General features: G+C 70.8%; 4 protein-coding genes across 7 annotated transcripts; all 4 read left to right on the top strand.

Moving 5' to 3' along the window:
- The first annotated feature begins 625 nt into the window (after nt 1-625).
- S100A10 (S100 calcium binding protein A10) lies at nt 626-5072 on the top strand. 4 transcript variants are annotated; one of them, XM_075175979.1, is made up of 3 exons: nt 626-757; nt 3436-3582; nt 4769-5072. In XM_075175979.1, exons 2-3 carry the CDS (start codon nt 3451-3453, stop codon nt 4928-4930), a joined length of 294 nt encoding a protein of 97 aa, XP_075032080.1. In that variant the 5' UTR covers nt 626-757; nt 3436-3450; the 3' UTR covers nt 4931-5072. The 4 variants fall into 4 exon arrangements, with proteins under 4 accessions (XP_075032080.1, XP_075032081.1, XP_075032084.1 ...); XM_075175980.1 differs by lacking the exon at nt 626-757 and adding an exon at nt 764-862; XM_075175983.1 differs by lacking the exon at nt 626-757 and adding an exon at nt 795-813.
- A 2514-nt stretch (nt 5073-7586) lies between these two features.
- Nucleotides 7587-8628, top strand: LOC142094061 (acyl-coenzyme A thioesterase THEM4-like). Its single transcript, XM_075175895.1, has 5 exons — nt 7587-7716; nt 7796-7946; nt 8025-8135; nt 8214-8338; nt 8425-8628. The coding sequence occupies exons 1-5, from the start codon at nt 7623-7625 to the stop codon at nt 8484-8486; spliced, it is 543 nt and encodes a 180-aa protein (XP_075031996.1). The 5' UTR covers nt 7587-7622; the 3' UTR covers nt 8487-8628.
- Nucleotides 8629-15296: 6668 nt separating this feature from the next.
- RORC (RAR related orphan receptor C) lies at nt 15297-19785 on the top strand. The gene is given in 10 exon segments (XM_075133413.1): nt 15297-15438; nt 15818-16186; nt 17034-17155; nt 17310-17442; nt 17984-18091; nt 18163-18273; nt 19353-19370; nt 19373-19436; nt 19438-19462; nt 19628-19785. Coding segments are annotated over 10 exon segments (1119 nt in total). The 5' UTR covers nt 15297-15425; the 3' UTR covers nt 19784-19785.
- A 1061-nt stretch (nt 19786-20846) lies between these two features.
- Nucleotides 20847-25102, top strand: TDRKH (tudor and KH domain containing). Its single transcript, XM_075133506.1, has 13 exons — nt 20847-20929; nt 21230-21365; nt 21656-21762; nt 21886-22075; nt 22284-22423; nt 22495-22774; nt 23113-23279; nt 23369-23541; nt 23787-23851; nt 23961-24112; nt 24186-24302; nt 24443-24539; nt 24719-25102. The coding sequence occupies exons 2-13, from the start codon at nt 21242-21244 to the stop codon at nt 24772-24774; spliced, it is 1668 nt and encodes a 555-aa protein (XP_074989607.1). The 5' UTR covers nt 20847-20929; nt 21230-21241; the 3' UTR covers nt 24775-25102.
- Nucleotides 25103-25482: the final 380 nt, after the last annotated feature.

Below are 25482 nucleotides of genomic sequence, written 5' to 3'. Positions count from 1 at the left end.
CAGGGGCCCGGCGGCTCCCGCAGCCGGGGAGCACCCGGCTTTTTAAAGCCTCTCGGTCGAAAGTCCAGCAACCGCCGCTCGGGGACGGCCCCGTCCTCCCCCGCGGGGCCCCGGGAACGGCGGGGGCGGGGAGGGCGGCGAGGGGCCGCCGGCCCGAGGCGGGGGCTCCGCGGGCTGCCGAGGGGAGCGGCTCGGCCCCGCGGCCACGGCACTGCGGCCCCCCTAGGCCCCCATCCCCCGGGCACCCGAGGCCTCTCCTGCGCTGCCCCTGCCCGGTACCGGGCCGCGCTGAGGGGCGGGGGGAGGCGGCCTGGGCCCGGGCCCGTCCCCTCACCACAGGGACCGCCGAGGCCTCCCTTACGCCGCCCCCGCCATGCCCGCCGGCTCGGCCCCCGCTCCGCTGTGTGGGCCCCGCTGGCGCTGCGGGGCTGCCCGGGCTGAGGGCGCCGCGGCCTCCCCCTCACGGCCGCCCCAGGCTCGGCGCCGCCATGTTGGCTCCGTCCGCTCCGCTCCCCCGCTTACAGGCGGCCGCCGCGGCTCCGGCGCGACGCAACATCCGGGGCCACGGCCCCGCCCCCTCGCGCGGCACGGCCCCGCCCACATCCGGGCCACGCTCACCTCTCCGCCTTCACACCCATTGGGAAAGGCGGGGAGCGCGGCGCCCTCTTGGATAAGGGCAGGAGGGCGGGCGCATCCGGGTCATCGGCCGCCGGCTTCAGCGCCCTTCGGGAGCATTGGCGCGCGGCCGCCATCTTGGGTGAGGGGAAGCTGGCAAGGCCGCCATCTCGGGAGAGGGCAGGCGGGGTCCGCCGGGCGCGGCTTCGCGCCCATTGCGGGGCATGAGGGGGCGCCGCCATCTTCAGTGAGGGCAAAGTGACAGGAGGGCGGTGTCAGCCCTGCCGGGGGGGGGGGGGGGGGGTGTCCCTGGGGTTTGGGGGGCTCCTTGGGGTCTTCCTGGGGAGGGGTCCTTGAGGCGGCGGGGGGGGTGCCTGGGGATTATGGGGGGTCCTGTGAGGAAGAGAAGGCCCTTGGGCTGGGGTTGGCTGAGGGGGAGAGCTGAGGGCGGGGGTCCTGGGGACAAGGGGGTCTCTGGGGAGAAGGGGGGGCGCCTGGGGACAAGGGGGGACCCTCGGGACAAGGGGGGCGGCATGAGGACAAGGGGGTTCCTCGGAGTTTGGGGGGGCCGAGGGGGAGATCCCCGGGGATGGAGGGGGCCTGGGGGGATCCTCTCTGGAGGGAGGGGGTCCTTGGGGGGACCCTGGGGACAAGGGGGGTTCGGGGGGGTGTCCCTCCCCACGACAAGGCACCTCGGGGCCGGGCTTGCCCTTCTCCCCGTCTCCGGCAGATGGTGCCAGGCGGGCGGGGCCGGCACCCATGGGCGGGGGGGGGCACCCATGGACCTCGCCCCGGCCCTGCCCCCCCCCGCCCTCCACCTTTGCACCCTGTTGGGGTGGGGAAACTGAGGCAGGGACGGCCCCGGTGACGCCCTGGCTGGGGGGGGCTCAGCCTGCCGCGGCACCCGGGGGGTCCCCGTGTGTCCCCCCCCTCGCGCCGGGACCCGAGTCCCACGGACGTGGAGGGAGACGGCACCCCGGGGTGCTGCGGGGGCGGCGCGCGGCTGGGCGCCCTGCCACGCGCGGGGTGCTGCCGCGGGGTCCCACGCCTCAGCACCCAATTAGTCCTAATTAAGCCCGCACGTGCCGGGGGTGGCGTCCCCGCGGGGATGGGGATGACGGAGGGGCCCCGGGGGGAGCCCCGGTCCCCGAAGGTGCTGGGGGGGGTCCCCGGCGTCTGGGGGCAGCTCGGAGCAGCGGGGCGGGGGGGGGGTCCCCGGGGGCAGAGTGGGGGTCTCTGGGGGCGGGGGGGGGGATCCCCGGGGGCGGGGGGGGGGATCCCCGGGGGCAGGACGGGGATCCCTAGGGGCAGGGTGTGGTCCCCGGGGGCAGGACGGGGGGTCCCCGGGGGCAGGACGGGGTCCCCGGGGGCAGGACGGGGGGTCCCCGGGGGCAGGGTGGGGTCCCCGGGGGCAGGACGGGGGGTCCTCGGGGGCAGGACGGGGGGCAGCCGGCGATGGAAGGGGTTAAGGCGGAGCGCGGCCGGGCGGGGAGCGGGTGAGTCAGCGGGGCCCCCCCGGCCCCCCCGGCCCGCCCCCGCCGTGCCTATCCCGGGCGGCGCCGCGCCCCGCCACTGCCCGCTCCGCTCCGCGCCGCTCCGCACCGCCGTGAGTACCGGACCGGGGGGGGCCAGGCTGCCGCGCCTGGGGGGGTCCTGCACCCTGGGGGTCCTGCACCCCTGTTAGAGGGGGTCCGGGGCTGCATCCTGTCGGGGGGACACCCCATCCCTGCACCCCGCTTAGGGGGGGCTCAATCCTACACCTCGCTTGGGGGGGGGGGCAATCCTGCACCCCTCATTTAGAGGGGGAGCCCCCCAGACTTGCCCCCCCCGGTGGGGAACCCCAGTCCTGCCCCCCTGCTGGAGGGGGACCCCAATCCTGCCCCTCCCGTTAGGGGTGGACCCCATCCTGCCCCCGCTCCGGGCAGTGCCCCCCCTTAAAGGGGGACCCAACCCCGCACCCCCCTTTGGAGGGGGACCCCGAAGATGGGCACGTGGGCCAGGGTGCTCCAAGGCCACCCCACCCTGACCACCCCCCCCAAAGGTTTAGGGGCACATCCCCCCCAAGAGATGCCCCCGCACCCCGGGGGGGCCGCATCCTGCCGGGGGGGGGCAAAGCCCGGACTGGGGGCTGGGGCAGGACTGTCCGGGGGGGCCGCGGTACTGAGCGGGAGGGCCCAGCCCTGGCCCCCCCCCGGAGCCCCCCCAAGTTTTGGGAGGCGAAGCTGCGGGCTGAGCCAGTTCCTGTTTCGGTGGCAGGCGCCCGCGCTGGGGTGTGGCACCGGTGTCCCCAACCCCGTCCCCAACCCTCCGGCAGCCCTGGGGGGGACGTCGAGGTTGGGGGGTGCTGGCGCTGGCGGGGGGACGACAGCATTCCCACGGGGCAGGCGTGTCCCCGTGCTGCCGTCACCCCATGTCTCTGCCAGGCCCCAGCGTCCCTTCCCAAAATAATGGGGAGAGGGAGTGTCATCCCTTGGGTGGGCTGCTTTGGGGCTGCCCCCCCCGTGACCCCTCAGACACGGGGAAACTGAGGCAGAGTGCACCCCGCCCAGGGAGGAGACCGGGGGCTTTGCGCAACGGCCCCCCATGACTCACTGGGGCTCCCCAGGGTGTCCCGTAGCTGGGGGGGGGACACGGGACACACCCGCAGGACGTGTCCCCCCCCGGCCCCACCCCGCGGCTGCAGTCCGGAGCTGAGTCATTCCCGGCGGCTGGAAAACTGCTCACACGTGTGATGAGCGGCGCCAGCCTCAGCCCAGGGCCTGCCAGCGGGGCGGCGGGGGGGGGCCCGGGGCGCGCGGCTGAGCTGTGTCCCCCCCGCAGCCCCCAGCCCCAGCCATGCCGTCCCAGATGGAGCACGCCATGGAGACCCTCATGTTCACCTTCCACAAGTACGCGGGGGACAAGAACCACCTCAGCAAGGAGGACCTGCGGGCGCTGATGGAGAAGGAGCTCCCCGGCTTCCTGGAGGTGGGGGGCAGGATCGGGGGGTGGGGGGACCCCATAGCGCCCCGGGAGCAGACCCCATAGCACCCCGGGATCAGACCCCATAGCACCCTAAAATCAGACCCCATAGCACCCCGGGATCAGACCCCATAGCACCCTAAGATCAGACCCCATAGCACCCCGGGAGCAGACCCCATAGCACCTCGGGATCAGACCCCATAGCACCCCGGGATCAGGCCCCATAGCACCCCGGGAGCAGACCCCATAGCACCCCGGGGTCAGACCCCATAGCACCCCGGGATCAGACCCCATAGCACCCTGGGATCAGACCCTAGAGCACCCCGGGATCAGGCCCCTTAGCACCTCGGGATCAGACCCCATAGCACCCCGGGAGCAGACCCCATAGCACCCCGGGATCAGACCCCATAGCACCCCGGGATCAGACCCCATAGCACCCCGGGATCAGACCCCATAACACCCTAGGATCAGACCCCATAGCACCCTAAGATCAGACCCCATAGCACCCCGGGATCAGACCCCATAGCACCCCGGGATCAGACCCCATAGCACCTCGGGAGCAGACCCCATAGCACCCCGGGGTCAGACCCCATAGCACCCCGGGATCAGACCCCATAGCACCCCGGGATCAGGCCCCATAGCACCCCGGGAGCAGACCCCATAGCACCCCGGGGTCAGACCCCATAGCACCCCGGGATCAGACCCCATAGCACCCTGGGATCAGACCCTAGAGCACCCCGGGATCAGGCCCCTTAGCACCTCGGGATCAGACCCCATAGCACCCCGGGAGCAGACCCCATAGCACCCTAAGATCAGACCCCATAGCACCCCGGGATCAGACCCCATAGCACCCTAGGATCAGACCCCATAGCACCCTAAGATCAGACCCCATAGCACCCCGGGATCAGACCCCATAGCACCCCGGGATCAGACCCTAGAGCACCCCGGGATCAGGCCCCATAGCACCTCGGGAGCAGACCCTATAGCACCCCGGGATCAGACTCTATATAGCACCCTAAGATCAGACCCTATAGCACCCCGGGATCAGACCCCATAGCACGCTGCCAGGATGGGACCCCCCCGATCCCGCGCCAGGACCGGACCCCACTACCTGAGGGCCCAGGGGAGCCCCACAGGTAGGCGCAGCCCCGACGCCGGGGTGAGGGGCCCTGACGCTGCCCCTGCCCCCCAGAACCAGCGGGACCCGATGGCCCTGGACAAGATCATGAAGGACCTGGACCAGTGCCGGGACGGCAAGGTGGGCTTCCAGGGCTTCTTCTCGCTGGTGGCCGGGCTCACCATCGCCTGCAACGACTACTTCGTGCTGCACATGAAGCAGAAGGGCAGGAAGTGAGAGCAGCACCCCTGGGTGCTGCCCCGACAGCCCTGGGTGCTGCCCCCCCACCCCTGGGTGCTGCCCCTCCAGCCCTGGGTGCTGCCCCGACACTCCCGGGTGCTGCCCTGCCGCCCCCCGCTAATAAAGGTGTTTTGTACTACGCTGGAGCTGCCTCGCTTCTTGGGGTCCCTGTCCCTGCCATGGGCCCTCTGGGGTCCTCGTGCCCCTGAGGTCCCCGTCCCCCCGGGGTCCCCAATCCCCCTGGGGTCCCCATCCCCCTGGGGTCCCCATCCCCTTGGGGTCCCCAATCCCCCCGGGGTCCCCAATCCCCCTGGGATCCCCGTCCCCCTGGGGTCCCCATCCCCTTGGGGTCCCCAATCCCCCCGGTGTCCCCATTCCCTGAGGTGCCTGTCCCCCCGGGGTCCCCAATCCCCCCGGGGTCCCCATCCCCCTGGGGTCCCCACCCCTCTGTCCCCCCAGCCGCACCCGTGGGGTGACACCCGGCCGTGGGGCGTGGAGCACAGCTGGGTGCTGGAGGTGGTGGGTGAGGTGGGGTCCCCCGACAAGGGGTGTACGGGGGCTGTGAGGGTGGTACGGGGGGCTATAGGGCCATAGAAGGGCCGGGGTGCAGGGCTGGGGGGGGGGGCATTCAGAGGCCCTATAGGGGGGCTGTGTAGCGAGTGCATAGGGCTTCTATAGGTGCTACACAGGGCTGTATAGGGGGACTACAGCAGCCACAGAGGGCTGTACGGGCGTGTGTGGCGATGTAAAGGGGCTGTATGGGGGTCTATAGGGGCTGCACAGGGCTGTAGAGGGGGCCTACAGGGCCCATACGGGGGTATACATTGGCATATAGATGACCTGTAAGTGCTGCGGAGGTTTGTGCAGGGCTGTACAGGCATCTAAAGGGGCCATAAAGGCCGGTTTGGAGCTGTATAAGGCCTGCAGAGGGCTGTATAGGCACGTATAGATGTCTGTAAGGCCTGCAGAGGGCTGTATAGGTATGTATAAGGTGGCTGTAGGGCCACAGAGAGCTGCATAGGAGTATAAAAGGGCTGTATGGGGCTGCATAGGGGTGTCTTCGGGCTGTATAGGGGTCCACAGGTGCTCTACGAGGCCGTATAGGGCTGTACAGGGGCTGTATAGGGGTCCACAGGAGCTGTAGGGGCTGTATAGGGATGTATAGGGGCGGTGTAGGGGCCCACGGGAGCTGTACGGGGCTGTGTAGGGCTGTATGGGTGTCCGGAGGGGCTGTGTGGGCTGTACGGGGTGGTATAGGGGTGTATAGGGGGTGTATAGGGGGTGTATAGGGCTGTATGGGGCGGTATAGGGGTCTATAGGGCTCTATAGGGGCTATATGGGGGGCTGCAGGGGCGGCGCAGGCCTCTAGAGGGGCCCATGGCGCTCTGCGGGGTCCCTCGGGGCGGGGGGGGGGGGGCTCCTACGGAAGCCGAGGAGGCCGCGCCCCGCCGGTGACGCACGTGGGCGGGGCCCGCCCTGACCGTTCGGCCGCGGTCGCCGCGTCCGGGGCCTCGTGCAGCGCAGCGGGAGCGGGGGGTGCGCGCGGGGGCGCGGGGGGTCACGGGGTCGGGGGTCAGGGGGCGGTGGGTGGCAGGGGCCGGGCAGCTGGGACAGGGACCGGGCTGACCTCTGACCTCTGACCTGGCTGTCCTTGACCCCACCGGGGTCCGGGGGGGGGGCGCACCGGGAGTGACGTCACGGTCCCTGCCCTCAGCTGGGCGTGACATCACTGCTGGCTTCCAGTGTGGCAGCACCAGGTCTCCGTGACAGGGCGTGACATCACCACCAGGGCCGGTGACAACGTGTGACATTGCCGCTCTGCAGCAGCAGCGCCGGGGCGTGACATCACCAGTGACCCCACCAGCCGGGCGTGACATCACCACCAACCCCGCTGACTGGGCGTGACATCACCACTTGACACACTGATCGGGCGTGACATCACCAGTGACCCCAGCGACTGAGTGTGACATCACCAGTGACCTCAGTGACCGGGCAGGACATCACCAGTGACCTCACCGACCAGGTGTAACATCACCACCGACGCCACAGACTGGGCGAGACGTCACCAGTGACCTCACTGACCGGGTGTGACGTCACCAGTGACCCCACCAACCAGGCGTGACATCACCATTGACCCCGCTGACTGGGCGTGACATCACCACCAATTCCAGAGACTGGGTGAGACGTCACCAGTGACCTCACCGACCAGGCGTGACATCACCAGTGACCCCACCAACCGGGTGTGACATCACCACTGACCCCACTGACCGAGGGTGACATCACCAGTGATCCCAGCGACCGGGTGAGACGTCACCAGTGACCTCACCGACTGGGTGTGGGGTCACCAGTGACCTCACCGACCGGGCGAGACGTCACCAGTGACCTCACCGACTGGGTGTGGGGTCACCAGTGACCTCACCGACCGGGCGAGACGTCACCAGTGACCTCACCGGCCAGGTGTGACGTCACCGGTGACCTCACCGACCGCGCGAGACATCACCGGTGACCTCACTGACCGGGCGTGGCGTCACAGCCCGGGGCCATGTGGCGCAGCCGCGGGGCCGTGGCGCGGGCGCGGCCTGCCGGCGGCTGGCCCCGTCCCCCCGCCCGCCCCTGCGCGCGCCCCCCGGCCGCGGGGCCGGAGCCCCCCCAGGACCTGGCGGTGCCCAACGGCGGCTGGAGCAGCGCCATGCGGCAGCAGTACCGGCGCCTGCTGGGCCTGGCCGCCACCGGGGCCTGGGCTCGGCTCCCCTCCTACCGCAGCGCCCGCCACCACCTCCCGGGTGGGTGCTCCCGGGGCCGCCGCGGGGGACGGGGGGGTCGGTCCCGCAGCCCCCCCTGACCCGGCCGCCGTCCCCGCAGAGGCGCCGGCGACGCCGGGGGAGACGCGGCTCTTCCTCCGCGCCATCGAAGGCGCCGGCGCCGGCTTCGAGTACGCCATGTTCCTCAACGCCAGCGAGCGCCGCCTGCTCTGCCTCTTCCAGCCCGGGCCCTACCTGGAGGGGCACCCCGGGTAAGTGTCACCGTCACCGTCACCGTCACCGTGTCCCCCCCGCGCCGGCGCTCACCGTGTCATCGTCCCCCCCCCCAGCCTGACCCACGGCGGCGCCATCGCCGCCATCATCGACAGCACGCTGGGGACCTGCGCCCTGGCGGTGGCCGGCAAGGTGGTGACGGCCAACCTCAGCATCGACTACCTGGCGTGAGTGTCACGGGGCCGGGGGGTGTCCCCAAGGGGGGTGGGGACAGAGGGGACCTGAGCCTCCGTGTCCCCGCGCAGCCCCGTCCCGCTGGGCGCCGTGCTGCTGGTGGACGGCCGCGCCGAGCGGCTGGAGGGGCGCAAGGTTTTCCTCTCCTGCCACGTCCGGAGCACCAGCGGGGACACGCTGCACGCCCGGGCCACCGGTGAGGACGGGGACACCCCTGGGGACCCCGCGGGGGCGGGTGGGGACATGGGGGGCCCACCCAGCCCGTCGCCTCCTCTCCTGCAGGGCTCTTCATCCGGCTGGACCCCAGCAAGCACCGGACACAGGAGGAGGATGGTGGCCAGTAGCCATCCCCGGTCACCCTGTGTCCCCCGGTGTCACTGCGTGTCCCCCTCGTGTCACCCTGTGTCCACCCATGTCACCCCGTGTCCCCCTTGTGTCACCCCGTGTCGCCCCATGTCACCGTGTGTCCCCCTCGTATCACCCCGTGTCACCCCCGTGTCACTGCGTGTCCCCCTCGTGTCACCCCGTGTCCACCCATGTCACCGTGTGTCCCCCTCGTGTCACCCCGTGTCACCCCCGTGTCACTGCGTGTCCCCCTCGTGTCACCCCGTGTCCCCCCCCGCCTCAGTTTCCCCAGGCGGGGCTGGAGGGGCCACAAGCATCAGAGCCCGCTGCAGATCACCCCTTGTGTCCCTGGTGTTTCTGTGGCTGCGACCCGGGGGGGGTCACGGGTGGGACCCCACGGCCAGGAGGGGTCCCCCGTGGTGGGGGGACCCCCCGGCCCTCCCCCGCCGTGTCCCCACTGCTGCCACCGTGGGGTCCCGCCGCTGCGCTGCCCACGGGTGGGGGGGGACACGCCCCGGGGGGGCGGACACACGGCCCATGGGACCCGCGTGACACGGAGGGGGCCGAGGGTGGGCTCGGGCACGGGACCCCGGCAAGGGGAGGGCGGGGCCGGGGGCGGGCCCAGGCACGGGGTGGTGGGCGGGGCCTGGTCGTGTGGGCGGGGCCGCGGCAGACGGGGGGGTGGGCGGTGGCTGGGGCGGGGTCACGAGAAATGGGTGTGGCCATGGGGGGTGGGCGGGGTTGTGGGCGGGGCCGGGCGCCCCCCGGGGCAGCGCTGAGCCGCGGCGGCAAGTGGAGCCCGGGGCCCGGGACAGGCCGGGGGCACCGGGCACGGGCACGGGCCAGGGCCGGGTGGCCGTGGGGACCCCGGGGGCCTGGAGGGGGCTCGCCAAAGCTGGGGCCTCAGTGTCCCCCACGACCCGGCAGCGCCCGAACACCCTGGGGGCACGGGGGTCCCGCGGGTGCACCCCAGAGCCGGGCACATTGGGGTGCGCAGGGTCCCATCACTGCACCCGAGAGCCGGGCACATCGGGGTGCTGTGGGGTCCCGCGGGTGCACCCCAGAGCCGGGCACATCGGGGTGCTGGGGGGTCCCCTCACTGCACCCCAGAGCCGGGCACATCGGGGTGTGCGGGGTCCCCTCACTGCGCCCCAGAGCCGGGCACATCGGGGTGCTGTGGGGTCCCGCGGGTGCACCCCAGAGCCGGGCACATCGGGGTGTGCGGGGTCCCCTCACTGCGCCCCAGAGCCGGGCACATCGGGGTGCTGTGGGGTCCCACGGGTGCACCCCAGAGCCGGGCACATCGGGGTGCTGTGGGGTCCCGTAGCTGCACCCCAAAGCTGGGCACATCGGGGTGCTGGGGGGTCCCGCGGGTGCACCCCAGAGCCGGGCACATCGGGGTGCTGTGGGGTCCCGTGGCTGCACCCCAAAGCTGGGCACATCGGGGTGCTGGGGGGTCCCGTGGCTGCACCCCAAAGCTGGGCACATCGGGGTGCTGGGGGGTCCCGTGGGGCCTGGGGGCGTCGGAGCCGCCCCGGGGGATTTGGGGCCGTGGTGGCAGTGCCCACCCGCACGCGCGGGCCCCGGCTCCACTTCCCCTGGGGTCACCGGGGTCGCGGGGGGTGGGGGAGCACCCCCGGCCGCCTGGGTCCCCCCCCGCCCCTCCGTGCCTCAGTTTCCCCCCCAGCCGCCCCGTGGAAAGTCGGAAATTTCCAGTGCGTGGGGCCGGGGGGGCAGGATGCCGGGGGGGGGGGGCAGGATGCCGGGGGGGCCCCGGCGCCCTTATAACGCTCGGCCGCGCCGCCCGCGCCACCGCCGCCGCCATGCGAGGTAGGGCCTGGCGCGGGGGGCTGCGGGCGCGGGGCACACGCGTGTGTGAGCGTGTGCGGGCGTGGGGGTGCGTGCGAGGCTGGGGGAGCGGGGGGTGCATGTGGCAGGGGGTGGGAGGGGGTGTGCGTGTGTGCACGGGGGGGAGCTGGCGGGCAGCTCTGGCTGGACATGCGTGTGTGCACGCGTGTGGGAGCGTGCAGTTGTGTGAGAGCGTGTCAGAGCGGACGTGCGCACACGGAGGAGCGTGGGAGCGGGTGTGCAGGTGTGTGCGTGCAGGTGGGAGCGTGCTGGGGTGTGCACGCGTGTGTGCAAGGGTGTGGGAGCACACAGGGGCGTGCACACGTGTGTGCAAGGGTGTGGGAGCACACAGGGGCGTGCACACGTGTGTGCAAGGGTGTGTGTGCGCGTGTGCAGTCGGTGGAAGCTTGCGAGAGCAGACGTACGTGGGTGCAGGCATGTAGGAGCCTGCAGAGGCATGTGCGCGTGTGCAAGAGTGAGGGAGCGTGTGTATGTGTGTGTGCAAGCGTGTGGGAGCGTGTGGGAGCAGGCGTGCAGGTGGGAGCAGGCAGGAGCGTGTGTGCAAGGCCGTGGGGGCACAGGGGATCTGTGCGCGTGTGCAAGGCAGGGGGAGCGTGCCTGCGTGTGTGCGGGGGCAGGTGCGTGTGCAAGGGGGTGGGAGCATGTGGGAGCAGGCGCGTGCGTGTGCAAGGGTGTGGGAGCACACGGGTGTGCGTGTGTGTGCACACGTGTGGGCATGGCTGTGCTTGTGCAAGCGTGTGGGAGCCTGTTGGGCCGCGCGTGTGCAAGTGTGTGTGAGCGTGTGAGTGTGTGTGTGTGCGAGGGCAGGGTGCGGGCAGGCGTGTGCACGACCGTACCCGTGCACACCTGTGGGAGCACGCACCTGTGTGCAGACATGCGTGTGAGCGTGCACATGAGCGTGCCCACATGCGTGCGTGTGTGAGAGCACCAGGAGCTGCCAGGGCACGGGGGCCGCGTGTGTCGGCGTGTGTCGGCGTGTGTCAGCGTGTGTCAGCATGTTGCAGCGTCACATGTGTTTTACAGCTGACACAGGCATGTTGGCACATTTCGGCATGTTGTGGCTTGTGCAGGCATGTTTTGGGGCACGCGTGTGATGAGGGTTGTGTAACTGCATCTGCACATGCTACCGGGTCTGTGCATGTGTGTTACAGTGCGTTGCTGCGTACGCACGCATGTTATGGTGTGTGCACCCATGTTGCAGGGCAGTACAGCGCGTGCAGGTGTTGCACATGGCCCCGGGTGTCCATGCACAGAGCGTGACATGCACGCGTGTCGTGAGGCGTGCACGCGTGTTGCTGGGCGTGCGTATGTATTGTGAGGCATGCATGCATGTTATCGCATGTTGCCGCATGTCCCGGCGGTGCCACGGCGCTGGGCAGCCCCGTTTTCGCAGCTGCGGCTGTGAGCGCCCGAGGCCGGGGGCGCGGGTGCCCCCCAGCACCCATGGTTTCCCCCGTGCACCTGCGGGACGGGCGCTTGCCCTTAGATGTGGCGGGGGCTGGCAGCTGCGCGGGGCCGGCGCAGGTGACACCGACGGGGACATGGACGGGGACACGCAGGTGGCCCCGCTCCCGCGCCGCCCCCACCCACTGCCCCCCCGCTTTGGCACTGGGGAGACTGAGGCGGGGCACCGGCACCCCTGGGTGCTGGGGCCGGGGTCCCCAGGGGTCCCCTTCCCCTCTGCGTCATGGCGTGTTGGCCTGTGCCGTGACGTGTCTGCCCGTGACATGGCGTGTTTTGCCATGACGCTGCGCCGGGGGGGTCAGGAGTGCCAGGTCGTCCCCCCACCCTGGGGACGGTGGGTGCTGACGGGTGCCAGCAGGTCCCCGTGGGTGCTGAGGGGGCTGAGGGTGCTGGTGGGTGTCCCCGGGGCTGACGGGTCCCTGTGGGGCTGATGGGTGCTCACAGGGCCCGTGGGGCTGACGGGTGCCCGTGGGTGCCGTGGGAGTCAGTGGGTGCCCTGGGGCCAATGGGTCCCTGTGGGGCTGACGGTGCTGGTGGGGCTGATGGGTACCGGTGGGTGCCCCTGGGTGCTGGTGGGGCTAATGGGTGCCAGCAGGTCCCTGTGGGGCTGATGGATGCTGGTGGGGATGACAGGTACCAGTGGGTGCTGATGGGGCTGGTGGGTGCTGGGGGATGTTGGTGGGTGCTGGTGGGGATGACGGGTGCTGGTGGGTGCCCCTGGAGCTGGTGGGGCTGATGGACGCTGGTGGCTGCCGGTGGGCGCTGGTGGGGCTGTCAGGTACTGGTGGGTGCTGGCGGGTGCTGGTGGGGATCATGGGTACCGTTGGGTGCCCATGTTGCTGACGGGCGCCTGGGGGAACCGGTGCCCGCAGGTGCGGGTGGGTGCCGTGGGAGCGGCGGGTGCCGGCGGGGAGGCGTGGGGCTGGGCGAGACCTCGTCGACCTCTTGCCACCGGTTCCCGGCAGGAGCAGCACCCGAAAGCCGCGCTTCCTGGCAGCCGCCGGCGCCGGCACCGTTGACTAATGCGGGTGCCGGGGTGCGGGGCTGACTCAAAGCGCCGAATTCCCAGGGCCCCTCCGGGCCGGCGTCGCCGCGGGGGTCCCCGGTGCCCGGCCGCCGGCGCCGGATGCGAGGGCGGCCGCCGGGCCCCAAAACTGGGGCGGGTGGAAAAAGCCGACGAAGCGGATTCGGCCCCGGGAGGAAGAGGTGCGGGCGTGTGCACGCGTGTGCGCGCGTGAAGGAGCAGCTGCGTGCGTGCACAAGCGTGTGAGAGTGTGCGCGAGGGTGCGAGGACGCGCGGGAGCGTGCGAGAGCGTGCGCGAGCATCGGCGGACGTGTACCAAGCATCCCCAAGCGTGCGAGAGCGTGTGAGCACGCGCAGGTGCGCACTGGCGTGTGCAAGCACACGCAAGCGTGCATAAGCATTTGTGAACACCTGCAAGTGTGTATGAACGTGTGCAAGCATGGACAAGCGTGCAGCAGCCCGCAGAGCGTGCACAAGCATTCGCAGCTTTGCACAACCCTTTGCAAATGTGCCCAAGCACAGGCAGGTGTGCCCAAGCGTGTGTGCGTGTGCCCATACGTGCCCGAGCGTGCCCAAGCGTGCATCAGCCCCCCCAACATCCCCGTGCTTGAACGACGGCCTGCGGGCGTGCACAAGCGTGCCCGTACGTGTGTGTGAGTGTGCAAGCGTGTGTGAGCTGGGGGGGGGCTCAGGCATGTCTGAGTGTGCACAAGCATGCGCAGGGTTGCATGGATGCACACGTATGTGCACAAGCGTGTGCAGGGCAGAGGGTGACAAGCCGGTGGCAGTCGGTGGGCGAGAGCCGTCGGGGCGGGAGGGGTCTCCTGGGGGCTCTAGGGCATCTCCGGGGTTGGGGTCCCCCCCAGCTGCAGTGTCCCCACCCCGGTGTCCCCCAGCTCTGCTGTGTTTGCTCTGGTGTCCTGCGGCTCCCGTGGCCCCCCAGCGCCGGTGGCCCTTGGCTCTGGGGTCCCCTCAAGCTCAGCCGTTCCCCGGCTCCGGTGTCCCCCCACTTCCCCATCCCCAGTGTCCCCAGCCCCGGTGTCCTCATCCCCGGTGTCCCCAGCCCCGGTGTCCCCAGCCCTGGTGTCCCCAGCCCTGGTGTCCCCAGCCCCGGTGTCCCCCACACCCACGGCTCCGGTGCCCCCCATCCCCGTGACCGCACCCCATGGCCCCCTGCCCACTGGTGCCGTGGCTGTACCAGGCTGTGCCAGGGCCACGCCGGTGCCACGCCGGTGCCATGCCGGGGCCGTGCCGGGCTGTGCCGGGGCGGCAGGCGCCTTCCTGCGAGGTGGGGCCGTGTCCCAGTTGCGGCTTCGGCGGCGCTCGCTGCCGCTGTGGTTTCGGCAGCCCCTGGCGTCCGGCAGGGCCCACCCTGCGCTGGGGCCGCGGGGGGACGCCCGGGGGGCACCCACGGGCTCCTGGGGCGGACCGAGCGCGTGGAGGACGTCGGAGCCCATGGGGTGCCATAGGAGCCCGTAGGTGCCACGGGAGCCCATAGGGTCCCTGTGAGCCCATAGGGACCACGTGAGCTCGTGGGGGGCACATGGGCCCGTAAGTGACATCTGGGTCCATAGGGGACACCGATGCCCGTAGGGGACACATGGAGTCCCAGTGGGAACGTGGGTGGCAGATGTGGTCCCAGAGAGGACACGTGGTCCCGTAGGGCCCTCAGAGCCCATGGGGTGACATGGGAACCTCGGGGGGACACGGGAGCCCACGGGGTGACGTGTGAGCCCATGGGGGACGTGACCCTGTAGGGGACACGCCAGCCCACAGCGGCGACATGAGCCTGTGTGGTGACACGTGAACCCGTGAGGGACACGTGAGCCCATAGGGGACACGTGAGCCCATAGGGGACATGTGAGTCCACAGGGGACATGAGCCCATAGGGGACGTGAGCCCATAGGGGACACGTGAGCCCATAGGGGACATGTGAGTCCACAAGGGACATGAGCCCATAGGGGACGTGAGCCCATAGGGGACATGTGAGCCCATAGGGGACGTGAGCCCATAGGGGACGTGAGGCCATAGGGGACGTGAGCCCATAGGGGACATGTGAGTCCATAGGGGACGTGAGCCCATAGGGGACATGTGAGTCCATAGGGGACATGTGAGTCCATAGGGGACACATGAGCCCAGGGAGTGCACGCGAGGACAGAGGCGGCACACACGGTCCCGCGGGTGCCATGTGAGCCCGGGGGGGCTCTGAGCTCCCCGTCAGCCCCGGGATCCCTCGGGGCGGGTGCCCACGCCGACCCTCCCGCCCGCAGCCCACATCGAGGTGATCCCCTGCAAGATCTGCGGGGACAAGTCCTCGGGGATCCACTACGGCGTCATCACCTGCGAGGGCTGCAAGGTGGGCCGGGGCGCGGGGCTGGCCGCGGGGTGCCGGGGGGGTGCTGGGGGTGCCGGCACGGCGGTGACCCCCGCACGGCGGTGACCCCCGGCACAGGGCTTTTTCCGGCGCAGCCAGCAGAGCAGCCTGAGCTACGCCTGCAGCCGCCAGCAGAACTGCCCCATCGACCGGGCCAGCCGCAACCGCTGCCAGCACTGCCGCCTGCAGAAGTGCCTGCGCCTCGGCATGTCCCGCGACGGTGGGTGCCCACCCCAGGCCACGGGGGCAGCCCCCTCCCCACAGCTGGGTGCAGCCCCCCAAAACCCGGGTGCCTCCCCCCAACACCTGGGTGGGGTGCATCCCCCCCCCGGGCCCGTTCCCACCGGCTGTGCCCCTGGGGCTGTGGCTGCCTGGGGACCGCGGACGCCCCGGGGGGCCGCGGTGTCCCCGGGAGGAAGCGGAGGGGCCGTGGGTGCGCCCGGAGGAAGCGGGGCGGCGGGGGCCACCGTGGCACGCGCGTGGGGCCGGAAAGCCCCGGTGCCACGGCTATGTAGGTCGCGGGGGAGCCGGGCCGGTGCACGCACACGCATGCGGACACGTGTGTGGCACGCGTGTCCCCCAGCCGCCTCTCCCCGCAGCCGTCAAGTTCGGCCGCATGTCCAAGAAGCAGCGGGACCGGCTGCACGCCGAGGTGCAGCAGCAGCTGGAGCAGCGGCAGCAGGAGCGGGCGACCGAGGGGGCACCCACCATCTCCCTGGGGCTGATGGGGTGCCGGGGCCACCCGCTGACCCCCGCTGGCACCCTGGGGTGCCCCGGCACCCACCACGGCGGGATGGAGGGCAGGGCTGGTCCCACGGCGGAGGTGGAGCCGGGGCGGCTGGAGGGGACCAAGCGGGGTCCAGATGGGGACGGGGACAGGGATGGGGACAGGGACGGCCCCGACTTCTACCCACACCCCAATGTCGGCAGCCTCCTGGAGTCACCCACATCCTCTGGCGTGGAGATCGGTGAGTCGCTGGGTGCCACGTGCCTGTGGGGGCTGGCTCTGTCACCACTGGGTGCTCAATGGTGGTGGGAGCTGGCTCCACCATCCATGGGTGCTCAATAGCAGTGGGAGCTGGCTCCATCCCATGGGTGCTCAATGGTGGTGAGACCTAGCTCCACCACCCATGGGTGCTCAATGGTGGAGGGAGCTGGCTCTGTCACCCGTGGGTTCTCAATGGTGGTGGGACCTAGCTCCACCACTGATGGGTGCTCAATAGCAGTGGGAGCTGGCTCCACCATCCATGGGTGCTCAATGGTGGTGGGAGCTGGCTCCGTCACCCATGGGTGCTCAATGGTGGTGGGACCTAGCTCCACCACTGATGAGTGCTCAATAGCAGTGGGAGCTGGCTCCACCACTGATGGGTGCTCAATGGTGGTGGGAGCTGGCTCCACCATCCATGGGTGCTCAATGGTGGTGGGAGCTGGCTTCACCATCCATGGGTGCTCAATGGTGGTGGGAGCTGGCTCCATCCCATGGGTGCTCAATGGTGGTGGGAGCTGGCTCCACCATCCATGGGTGCTCAATGGTGGTGAGAGCTGGCTCCGTCACCCATGAGTGCTCAATGGTGGTGAGACCTAGCTCCACCACCCATGGGTGCTCAATGGTGGTGGGAGCTGGCTCTGTCACCCATGAGTGCTCAATGGTGGTGGGAGCTGGCTCCGTCACCCATGGGTGCTCAATTGTGGTGGGAGCCGGCTCTGTCACCCATGGGTGCTGGATGGAGGCGGGACCCTCCCCACTGGGGACATGGTCAGGGACTGCCTGGCCTGTCCCCACCCCCGAGCCCCCCCCACCCCGTGTCCCTGCAGAGCACCTCACCCAGAACGTCCTCAAGTCATACCGGGAGACCTGCCAGCTCCGCGCCGAGGACCTGCAGCTCCGGCGCTGGGACACCTTCTCCCGCGACGAGGTCTGCGCCTACCAGAAGAAGGTGAGGCCACCGGGGTGGGGCAGGGGAGGGGACACGGCGGTCCCCAGGGCACCCAGAGAATGCTGAGGGCTGGGTGCCTGGGGCTGCGGCGTGGTGCGGGGCGATGGGGAGGTTCTCGGGGGGGTTGGGGTGGGGGTGACGCCCGGTCCCGCAGTCGATGGAGGAGATGTGGCAGCGCTGCGCCGGGCGCATCACCGAGGCCATCCAGCACGTGGTGGAGTTCGCCAAGCGCCTGCGCGGCTTCATGGACCTCTGCCAGAACGACCAGATCGTCCTCCTCAAAGCGGGTACGGGGCTACCGCGTCCCCTGTCCCCAGCCCCGGGGCCACCCGCTCCCCTTGTCCCCAGCCCCAGGGCCACCCCGTCCCCTTGTCCCCAGCCCCACAGCCCCTGCTGCCCCCGTCTCCCCAGCCCTGGTGTCCCCGGGTGATGGGATGCTCTGGTCCCATCAGGGAGGTGACAGTCCCTACAGGATGCCATGGCCCCATCGGGAGGTGGCGGTCCCCAAGGGATGGTGTGGTCCCATCACGGGGTGGCAGTTCCTATGGGGTGCTCTGGTCCCATGAGGGAGGTGACAGTCCCGTGGGTCCCACTGGCAAGGTGACAGTCCCCGAGGGCCACTCCAACCTCACTGGGGAGGTGACAATCCCATGGGCTCCACCGGGGAGGTGACAGTCCCCAAGGGCCACCCCGACCCCACCAAGGAGGTGACAGCCCCCAGGGCTGGTGCCACGGGGACACCAACCCAACCCCGAGCAGCAGCACCGCGGGGCCCCACGTCCCCGGTGTCACCATCCCCGTCCCCATCCCGCTGCCGGGCGGTGGCAGGCGCCATGGAGGTGGTGCTGGTGCGCATGTGCCGAGCCTTCAACTCCGACAACCGGACCGTCTTCTTCGAGGGCAAGTACGCCAGCGCCGAGCTCTTCCGATCCCTGGGTAGGGCTGGGGACATGGGGGGGACACACGGGGGGACACGTGGGGACACGCCGTGACGAGGGTCCCCCCAGGCTGCCACGAGCTCATCGGCTCCATCTTCGACTTCGCCCAGAGCCTCTGCGCTCTGCACTTCTCGGAGAGCGAGGTGGCCCTCTTCAGCGCCCTCGTCCTCGTCAACGCCAGTGAGGGACCCCCCGTGTCCCCCTGTGTCCCCCCGTGCCTCAGCTTCCCTCCCTGACCCCGTAGGAACCCAAACGAGGGTTTGCCCAAAACCCCGTGGTTTTGTCCTGAAGTGGGTGCTGGGGTTGGGTGTCCTGAGCTGGCCTCTGCTGTCCCCCCACCCTGTCCCTGTGGTGCCCCCACCCTGTCCCCAGCCCTGTCCCTGTCCTGTTGTGGTCCCCACCTTGTCCCCATCCTCACCCCATCCTACCACGCTCCCATCTCTCCCCATCGCCATCCCTGTCCTTGTCCCCATCTCCATCTTGTCCTGTCCTTGTCCCCATCCTTGTCCATTCCCATCCCTGTCCCCGTCCTTGTCCCCGTGCCCACCCTGTCCCCATCCACATCCCATTCATCCCTGTCCCCATCCTGTCCCCATGCCAATCCCATCCTATCCCAGTGCTCATCCCATCCCATCCCTGTCCCTGTCCCCATGTCCATCACATCCCTGTCCCCATCCTGTCCTGGTGCTCATCCCGTCACATCCCTGTCCCCATTCCTGTCCCCATCCCATCCCCACGTCCATCACATCCCTGTCCCCATCCTGTCCCCATGCCAATCCCATCCTGTCCCAGTGCTCATCCCATCCCATCCCTGTCCCTGTCCCCATGTCCATCACATCCCTGTCCCCATCCTGTCCTGGTGCTCATCCCGTCACATCCCTGTCCCCATTCCTGTCCCCATGCCCATCCCGTCCCCATCCACATCCCATCCCATCCCCACGTCCATCACATCCCTGTCCCCATCCTGTCCCCATGCCAATCCCATCCTATCCCAGTGCTCATCCCATCCCATCCCTGTCCCTGTCCCCATGTCCATCACGTCCCTGTCCCCATCCTGTCCTGGTGCTCATCCCGTCACATCCCTGTCCCCATTCCTGTCCCCATGCCCATCCCGTCCCCATCCACATCCCATCCCATCCCCATGTCCATCCCATCCCTGTCCCCATCCTGTCCCCGTGCCCACCCCATCCCGTCCCCATCCCCACGCCACCCCCCGTGTCCCCCGTCTCCACGCCACCCGCCGTGTCCCCTGTCCCCAGACCGGCCGTGGCTGCAGGAGCAGGCGAAGGTGGCACGGCTGCAGGGACACCTGGAAGTCGCCTTCCGCCTCCTGCTGCGCCGGACCCACCGCGAGGGGCTGCTGGCCAGGGTGCGGGCGCGGGGGGCCGGGGCAGCGGGGGGGGGCCGTGGGCGGGAGGGGGCCGGGGTGGGGGGCCCGTGGGCGGGAGGGGGGGCAGCTCTGGGGCGTGGGGTGCCCTGCATGCGTGTCACCCCGCGCGGCAGGCGGGTGACGGGCGCGTGTCCCCGCGGGCAGCTGCCGCCGCAGGGGCGCCTGCGGGCGCTGTGCTCGCAGCACGTGGAGCAGCTCCAGGCCTTCCGCCGCCTGCACCCCGGGGTGCTGCACGCCTTCCCCCCGCTCTACCGCGAGCTCTTCGCCTCCGAGGCCGAGACCCCCGGCAGCACCCGCTGAGCCCCGGGGGCCCAGCACCCAGCCCTCCCCCTGCCTCCTGCCGGCCTGCGGCCGGGGGCGGCGGGGAGCGCCGGCACCCATGGGTGCTCCCGCACCCGGAGGGGCTCCGACACCCACGGGGGATCCGACACCCGGAGGGGCTTCGTCACGCAGCGAGGCTCCGTCACCTGTGGGTGCTCCTTCGTCCGGGGGCGCCTTCTCACTTGGGGGTGGTCCCTCACCCACGGGTGCTCCCAAAACTAGGGGTGCCCTGTCACGGGGGGGTGCCCTGCCACCGGGGGTGCCCGGTCACCCGAGGGTGCCCCACCACCCGGGGGTGCCCCCACCCCGCGGGGCAGTTCGGGGTCCCCGGGGCGGCGGCGGGCGGGCACACACACCCCCGGGCTCTCCCACGGCCACAGGCTCCCGCGTGTGCGGACACGCGTGGCCCCCCCCCGGGTGGCCGGGCGGGGTGACGGGGGGTGAGTGACGGGGGGGCCCGGCCGGGGTCGCGGCTGTACCGAGGTGGAATAAAGGCATTTTGGGGGACGGCGCGTCCGTGGGCTCCGTCACGGGAGGAACGGCGGCGCGGGGGGGGGGCCGGGTGACGGGGGTGACAGCGAGCGGCCCCGGGTGACAGGGGGTGACAGGGCGTGGCCCCGGGTGACAGGGGGTGACAGGGCGCGAGCCCCGTCCCGCCTCCCGGGACCCCCCGGCCACGCCACGCGGGGCATTGCGGGACAGGGCAGAGCCCCCCCGCCCGCTCTACCGGACCCCTCGCCCGTCACTCACCGCTTAGGGCGGGTCCGAGCCCCCTCTGCTGCTCGCTGATTGGCTGCAGCTGGCCACCGCGCGGCGCGGATTGGCCATTTTATTCCCAGACAGGTGCTGTGCCCCGCCCCCTGGCCCCTCTCCTCCCTCCCCCTCCTGTAGGAGGCCGTCCGGGGATTGGCCACCGCCCCTGTGGTGGTGATTGGTGGGGCGGGGAGGAGCGGCGCTATGATTGGAGCGCGGCGGGAGGGGGCGGGGCTAGTGGCGGCAGGGCGCGTGAGGCGGCGGCGGCGGCTCGAGGGGCGGCGGGCGCGGGGGGACCGGGGCGAAGCCGGGCCCGGGGTCCCGGTTGGAGCCTGTACCCGGGGGCTGCACTGCCGGGGCTGGGCTCCCCAGGTAGCTTGAGGCCGCCCCGGGACCGCGGGGGTCGGTGCCCACGGACTGCGGCGGCTCCTCTCCCGGGGCGCCGGGCCCCGCGGCCTTTTCCGGCGGGACCGGGACCGGGGCTGAGGCGAGCTCAGGCCTGAGCGCCTGCTCCGCGGGTGGCCGAGCCCTCCGCAGCGCGTGTGCGGGCGGGAGGGAGCCGAGTGGAGGTGGTGGAGGGCGCCTCGGTGCGGGGGGGGCTCGGCCCGGGCCCCCCTCCCACGCAGGGGCCTGGCTGGGCAGAGGCTCCCGGTAAAACCTCCCCTTCCTCAGGCCGCGAGGAAGATGACGGCGGAGCGGGGTTACTGGCACAGCCTGACGACGCTGCAGAAAGCCGCCGTGGTCCTGGGGGTCCCGGCCGGCGCCACCGTCCTCTACATCCTGTACCGCAGGTACTGGGAGAGCCGAGGTGGGTGTCGCAGCCCCCCGTGTCGTTCCCATCCCTCCCACGTGTGGGCCTGAGCGTTCAGCTGCCTCCCTCGTACCCCAGTCTTCCCCAAACCTGCTGAGATGAACGCCCCTGGGATTTTCAGAGCTGCTGTGGGCCCGCTCCCTGGGGATGGGGGGGCTGTTGGAGCAGCTTTGCCCGCTTTGAATTTCCCTTGTGCTGTTTATAACCCCCCGGGGGTTTCCTTCTCCCTGCGCGGGCGGACGTGGCTGCGGGGACCCGCCGCCGTCACTCTGCCGCTCTTCCCTCAGAGGAGCGGCTGACCTTCGTGGGAGATGAGGAGCTGGAAATCGAGATGCGAGTCCCCCGGGCGGCTGTGAAATCCATCATCGGCCGGAAGGGAGCCACCATCAAAAAGGTAAGTGATGCCGGAGGCTCACAGGGGTGACGGGACAGGGCCAAGTCGCTCTTGCAGGACGTTTACTGGGAGCCCCAGTAAATGGCAGCCGGGGGCTGGTCCCCCCCCACCCTGTGCCCGCAGCTAAGCCAAGAGACGGGGGCTCGCATCGACGTGGAGGGCGAGGACGAGGGCGAGGAGGCGGCGCTGCTGATCTCGGGCTCCCCCAGCCAAGTCTGCCGGGCGAAAGCTGCTGTCCACCAGATCGTGACGGAGAGCGCCCCGGTGTCGGAGCAGCTCTGCGTGCCCCAGAGAGCCGTCGGCAGGATTATTGGTACCTTCAACCCCCCTGGGGCTGCAGGGGACAGCGGGAGGTGTCACAAATTTACCCGCTCGGTGTCTGTGGTGACACAACTGCTGTCAAAAGCCCCGTGAGCGTGTCGGGGCAGGAGAACCGCTCCGGTTCCCTGCGGGAGGGAGGCTGGCTCCTGCTCTGACTCCGCTCTGCCTCGGTTTCCCGGGGCTTTCCCTGTCTCCCGCAGGCCGGGGCGGTGAGACGGTGCGGGGCATCTGCCGCCGCTCGGGGGCCAAAGTGCTCTGTGAGCGTGAGGCGGACGCCGGCCTGGCCCCGGTCAGGGTCATCCAGCTCTCGGGGACGCGGAAGGAGGTGGCCGCCGCCAAGGTGAGCGGGAGGCGGGGGGGCTGGGGCACGGCTCGGCCCCCGAGCCCAACCCTCTCCTCTTTCCCCCCAAGAAACTCATCATGGAGAAGCTGATGGAAGACGACGCCTTCCGGAAGGAGCTGGCCCAGTCGACGGCGACGCGGTGCCAGCGCAAGCAGCCCCTGGGCAGCCGGCGGGAGCAGGAGCCGCTCCCCGACGGAGCGCCGGAGCACAGGGAGGAGGACGGGGGCTCATCCTGGGGTGAAGGCTCGCTCCTGGGCCAGGCTCCCTTTGAGGAGGCGGAGGAGCTGGAGGATGAGAGCAAGGAGCTGGAGGAGGCAGGGCCTGACGCAGCAGTGCCGAAATTTGAGGGTGAGAGAAGCGTTTGTGGCGGGGAAACTGTGCGGGGGACCGTATCTGCTGGGGTCCCTTGGGGACCTGCGGAGTGTTAATGGCGCTGGGTCACCCCGGGCTGCCGGTGGCCTTGTCCCCTGGACTCGCTCCCTCCGTCCCTGCTCCGTGTTGACGTGGCAGGACGGCCCAGCCGCCTCCCGGGCTCTCGCTGGGGTTGTTTGTCCCGCCGATGGTCCGAGATGTGTCTCTGCGAGCGGGAGCTGTGGGTCGGCTTCTTCCCGTCCCCACGGGAGGCTGGAGGTCCCCTCGGCCGCCCCGTCCGGCTCTCACCGGCGTTCCCCGCACCTCTCCCGTAGTTCCCAGCCCCGATTTCAGCTTCCACGCCGACGAGCACCTGGAAGTTTACGTCTCGGCTGCGGAAAACCCCAACCACTTCTGGATCCAGATCATCGGCCACCGCAGCCTGCAGCTGGACAAGCTGACGGCCGAGATGCGGCAGTACTACCAGAGCAGCGGCCGCGCGGTGAGACCCCGCGGGGCGCCGGCCTTGTGTCCCCCCACAGCGGGTCCCCTCGCCCGTCCCAGGGACGTCACCCGCCCTGTCCCCCCCAGGCAGAGCTCTCGGCCGTCCAAGCAGGGGACATCGTGGCCGCTCCCTACATGGACGGCAGCGACTGGTACCGAGCCCGTGTCCTGGGCACGCTGGAGAACGGCAACTTTGACCTTTACTACGTGGATTTTGGGGACAACGGGGAGGCCCCCCGCGAGGCGCTGCGGGCCCTGCGGTGAGCAGGGGGGACAACGGGGCTGTGGTTTAACATCCCCGGGGAAGCTGGCGGCGGGGCCTGGGGGGAGGGCTTGTGGCTGCATCGCCGGGGGAATTAGCTGAGGCAATTCAGTGTTTTGTGAAGCGGTTGCGGCGTGAAGAGCTGCAGAAATCCCCGGGGGAGCCGGGATTGCGGCCGAGGCGGGCTGTCCTCACCGGGAGAGCCGGCGGCGCGGCGTCACGATGGCTTTCTCCCCCTTCCAGGAGCGACTTCCTGAGCCTGCCCTTCCAGGCCCTCGAGTGCAGCCTGGCCGGCATCGCGCCCGCCGGTGAGCGGGGAAGGAGCGCGGGGCGAGGCGGGGGCTGGCTTCAGCCGTGTCCCTGCCCCGCGGACGGCACCCAGGGTCCCCGGCTCACCCCACGAGTCCTCTCCCGCAGGGGACGGGTGGGAAGAGGCAGCCCTGGACGAGTTCGACCGGCTGACCCACTGCGCCCTGTGGAAGCCTCTGGTGGCCAAAATATCCAGTTACGTCCCGGCCGGGCTCTGCGCCCGGCCCAACGTCCGGCTCTACGACGTCCACGGCGCAGAGGTGAGCCCCCGCCGCGCTCCTCCCGACGCCCCCACCCCCGCCCGCTCTCCAGCCCCCTCCTCTCTCCGCGCAGAACCTGGACGTCGGCGCGGAGCTGGTGCGGCTGGGCTACGCCGTCCCCTGTCCCCAGGACGACGAGGACGGGGCGGTGGTGGGGGACAGCCCCCCGCGGCTGGCGGCGGAGACGCCGGTGAGCAGACGCGGGACCGGAGAGGGCGGCTTGTTCTCCCGCCCGGCTTCCCTGGAGGGAGCCGGCCCCGCATCCCCGGCACCTGGGGACGTTTCCTCGGTGCCCTCCGGGGACGCTTAACGCGGCTCTTCCCGGTGCAGGAGAACGTCACCTGCGCCTCCCTCGAGAGCCTCTTCTCGGAGCCCCGGAAAAGTCCTGGCGAGACCCCGCTGACCCTCTCCTGCGTCAGCCTCTCGGGTAAGCCCCGGCGCGGCCCCTCGTGCCGGTGGGAACGTGCCCGGTTACACCGGTAACGGCAGAGAGATCGGCCCCCGCGGCGTGGAGCTGCCCCGAGGCGGGACAGCGTTCCCTTGCCCGGGTCTGCCGGAGCTCCGGCGCGGCGTCGGGGCTCCCTCCTGACCCCCCGCTCCACGCAGACGCCGCCTCCGGCAGCGGCGAGGACGTCGTGGTGACGGAGAGGAGCTCCCGGTGACGCCGCTGCTGGCGGGAGGAGGCCGGGAGGGCGCCGGCTGGCGGAGACAGGGCAGGCGAGGGCCTCCAGCCGGAACTTCCCAAGGGATTCGGTGCCTGTTTTCATCCCAGTTTGACCTTAACACGGTTCCCCAGCCCCACGGGGAGAAATCGGGGCTGCGGCGAGGGCAGGCAGCGCCCCGCCGTTACCGGGAGCTCCAGCGCTCCCCCCTTCCCGGTGGCCGGCTTCCTGCGGTTGCGGTCGGGTTGTTTTCGCCCCAGCCCGGTTTGGCGGCGAGGGGCAAGACCGGCCGTGGTGTGTCCCGGCTCAATAAAACAGATCGTTTCGGAGCTCCCGGCCCCGCTCCCCACCCGCAGCCCCGGTTTCCCGGGAAGCATGGCCATGCGCTCCCTGGGATCCCCACGTTCCTGACGGCGGGAATACCGCCAGTCTCCGAGGGGCTTTTCCAGCTCCTGTGTTCCCCGGGGGAGGCTGTTGGGGCCAGACACTGAACTGGGGCCCGTCGGGGGAGAACTGGGACCGGGGAGGCACCGGGGGGAGCCCCTGGTTTGTGGGGGGGGAGCCTGGGGGTCCCTCCTTTCGGGGTAAAGCAGGAGCGGCCATGGAACAGGGGCCCGGGGCCACCACGGGGGGGTCTGGGGTACCGGGGCGGGGGGAGTTGGGGCTACTGGGCTCTCAACTGGGAGCACTGGGCGCAGGCGCGCGGCG

Source organism: Calonectris borealis, chromosome 29 (genome assembly GCF_964195595.1).
Source record: "Calonectris borealis chromosome 29, bCalBor7.hap1.2, whole genome shotgun sequence".
Taxonomy (NCBI): Eukaryota; Metazoa; Chordata; class Aves; order Procellariiformes; family Procellariidae; genus Calonectris; species Calonectris borealis.
Note: the sequence above shows the minus strand (reverse complement) of the source record. Positions and strands in the feature narration are given on the sequence as shown.

Bases quoted from the DNA above. Each gene is read 5' to 3' on its own strand.
- S100A10 (XM_075175979.1), top strand. From the start codon at position 3,451: ATGCCGTCCCAGATGGAGCACGCCATGGAGACCCTCATGTTCACCTTC. The intron at 3,583-4,768 runs GTGGGGGGCAGG...CCTGCCCCCCAG, and splicing joins AGCTCCCCGGCTTCCTGGAG to AACCAGCGGGACCCGATGGC.
- LOC142094061 (XM_075175895.1), top strand. From the start codon at position 7,623: ATGCGGCAGCAGTACCGGCGCCTGCTGGGCCTGGCCGCCACCGGGGCC. The intron at 7,717-7,795 runs GTGGGTGCTCCC...CCGTCCCCGCAG, and splicing joins CGCCCGCCACCACCTCCCGG to AGGCGCCGGCGACGCCGGGG. The intron at 8,136-8,213 runs GTGAGTGTCACG...GTCCCCGCGCAG, and splicing joins CTCAGCATCGACTACCTGGC to CCCCGTCCCGCTGGGCGCCG.
- TDRKH (XM_075133506.1), top strand. From the start codon at position 21,242: ATGACGGCGGAGCGGGGTTACTGGCACAGCCTGACGACGCTGCAGAAA. The intron at 22,424-22,494 runs GTGAGCGGGAGG...TTTCCCCCCAAG, and splicing joins AGGAGGTGGCCGCCGCCAAG to AAACTCATCATGGAGAAGCT. The intron at 24,113-24,185 runs GTGAGCCCCCGC...CTCTCCGCGCAG, and splicing joins ACGACGTCCACGGCGCAGAG to AACCTGGACGTCGGCGCGGA.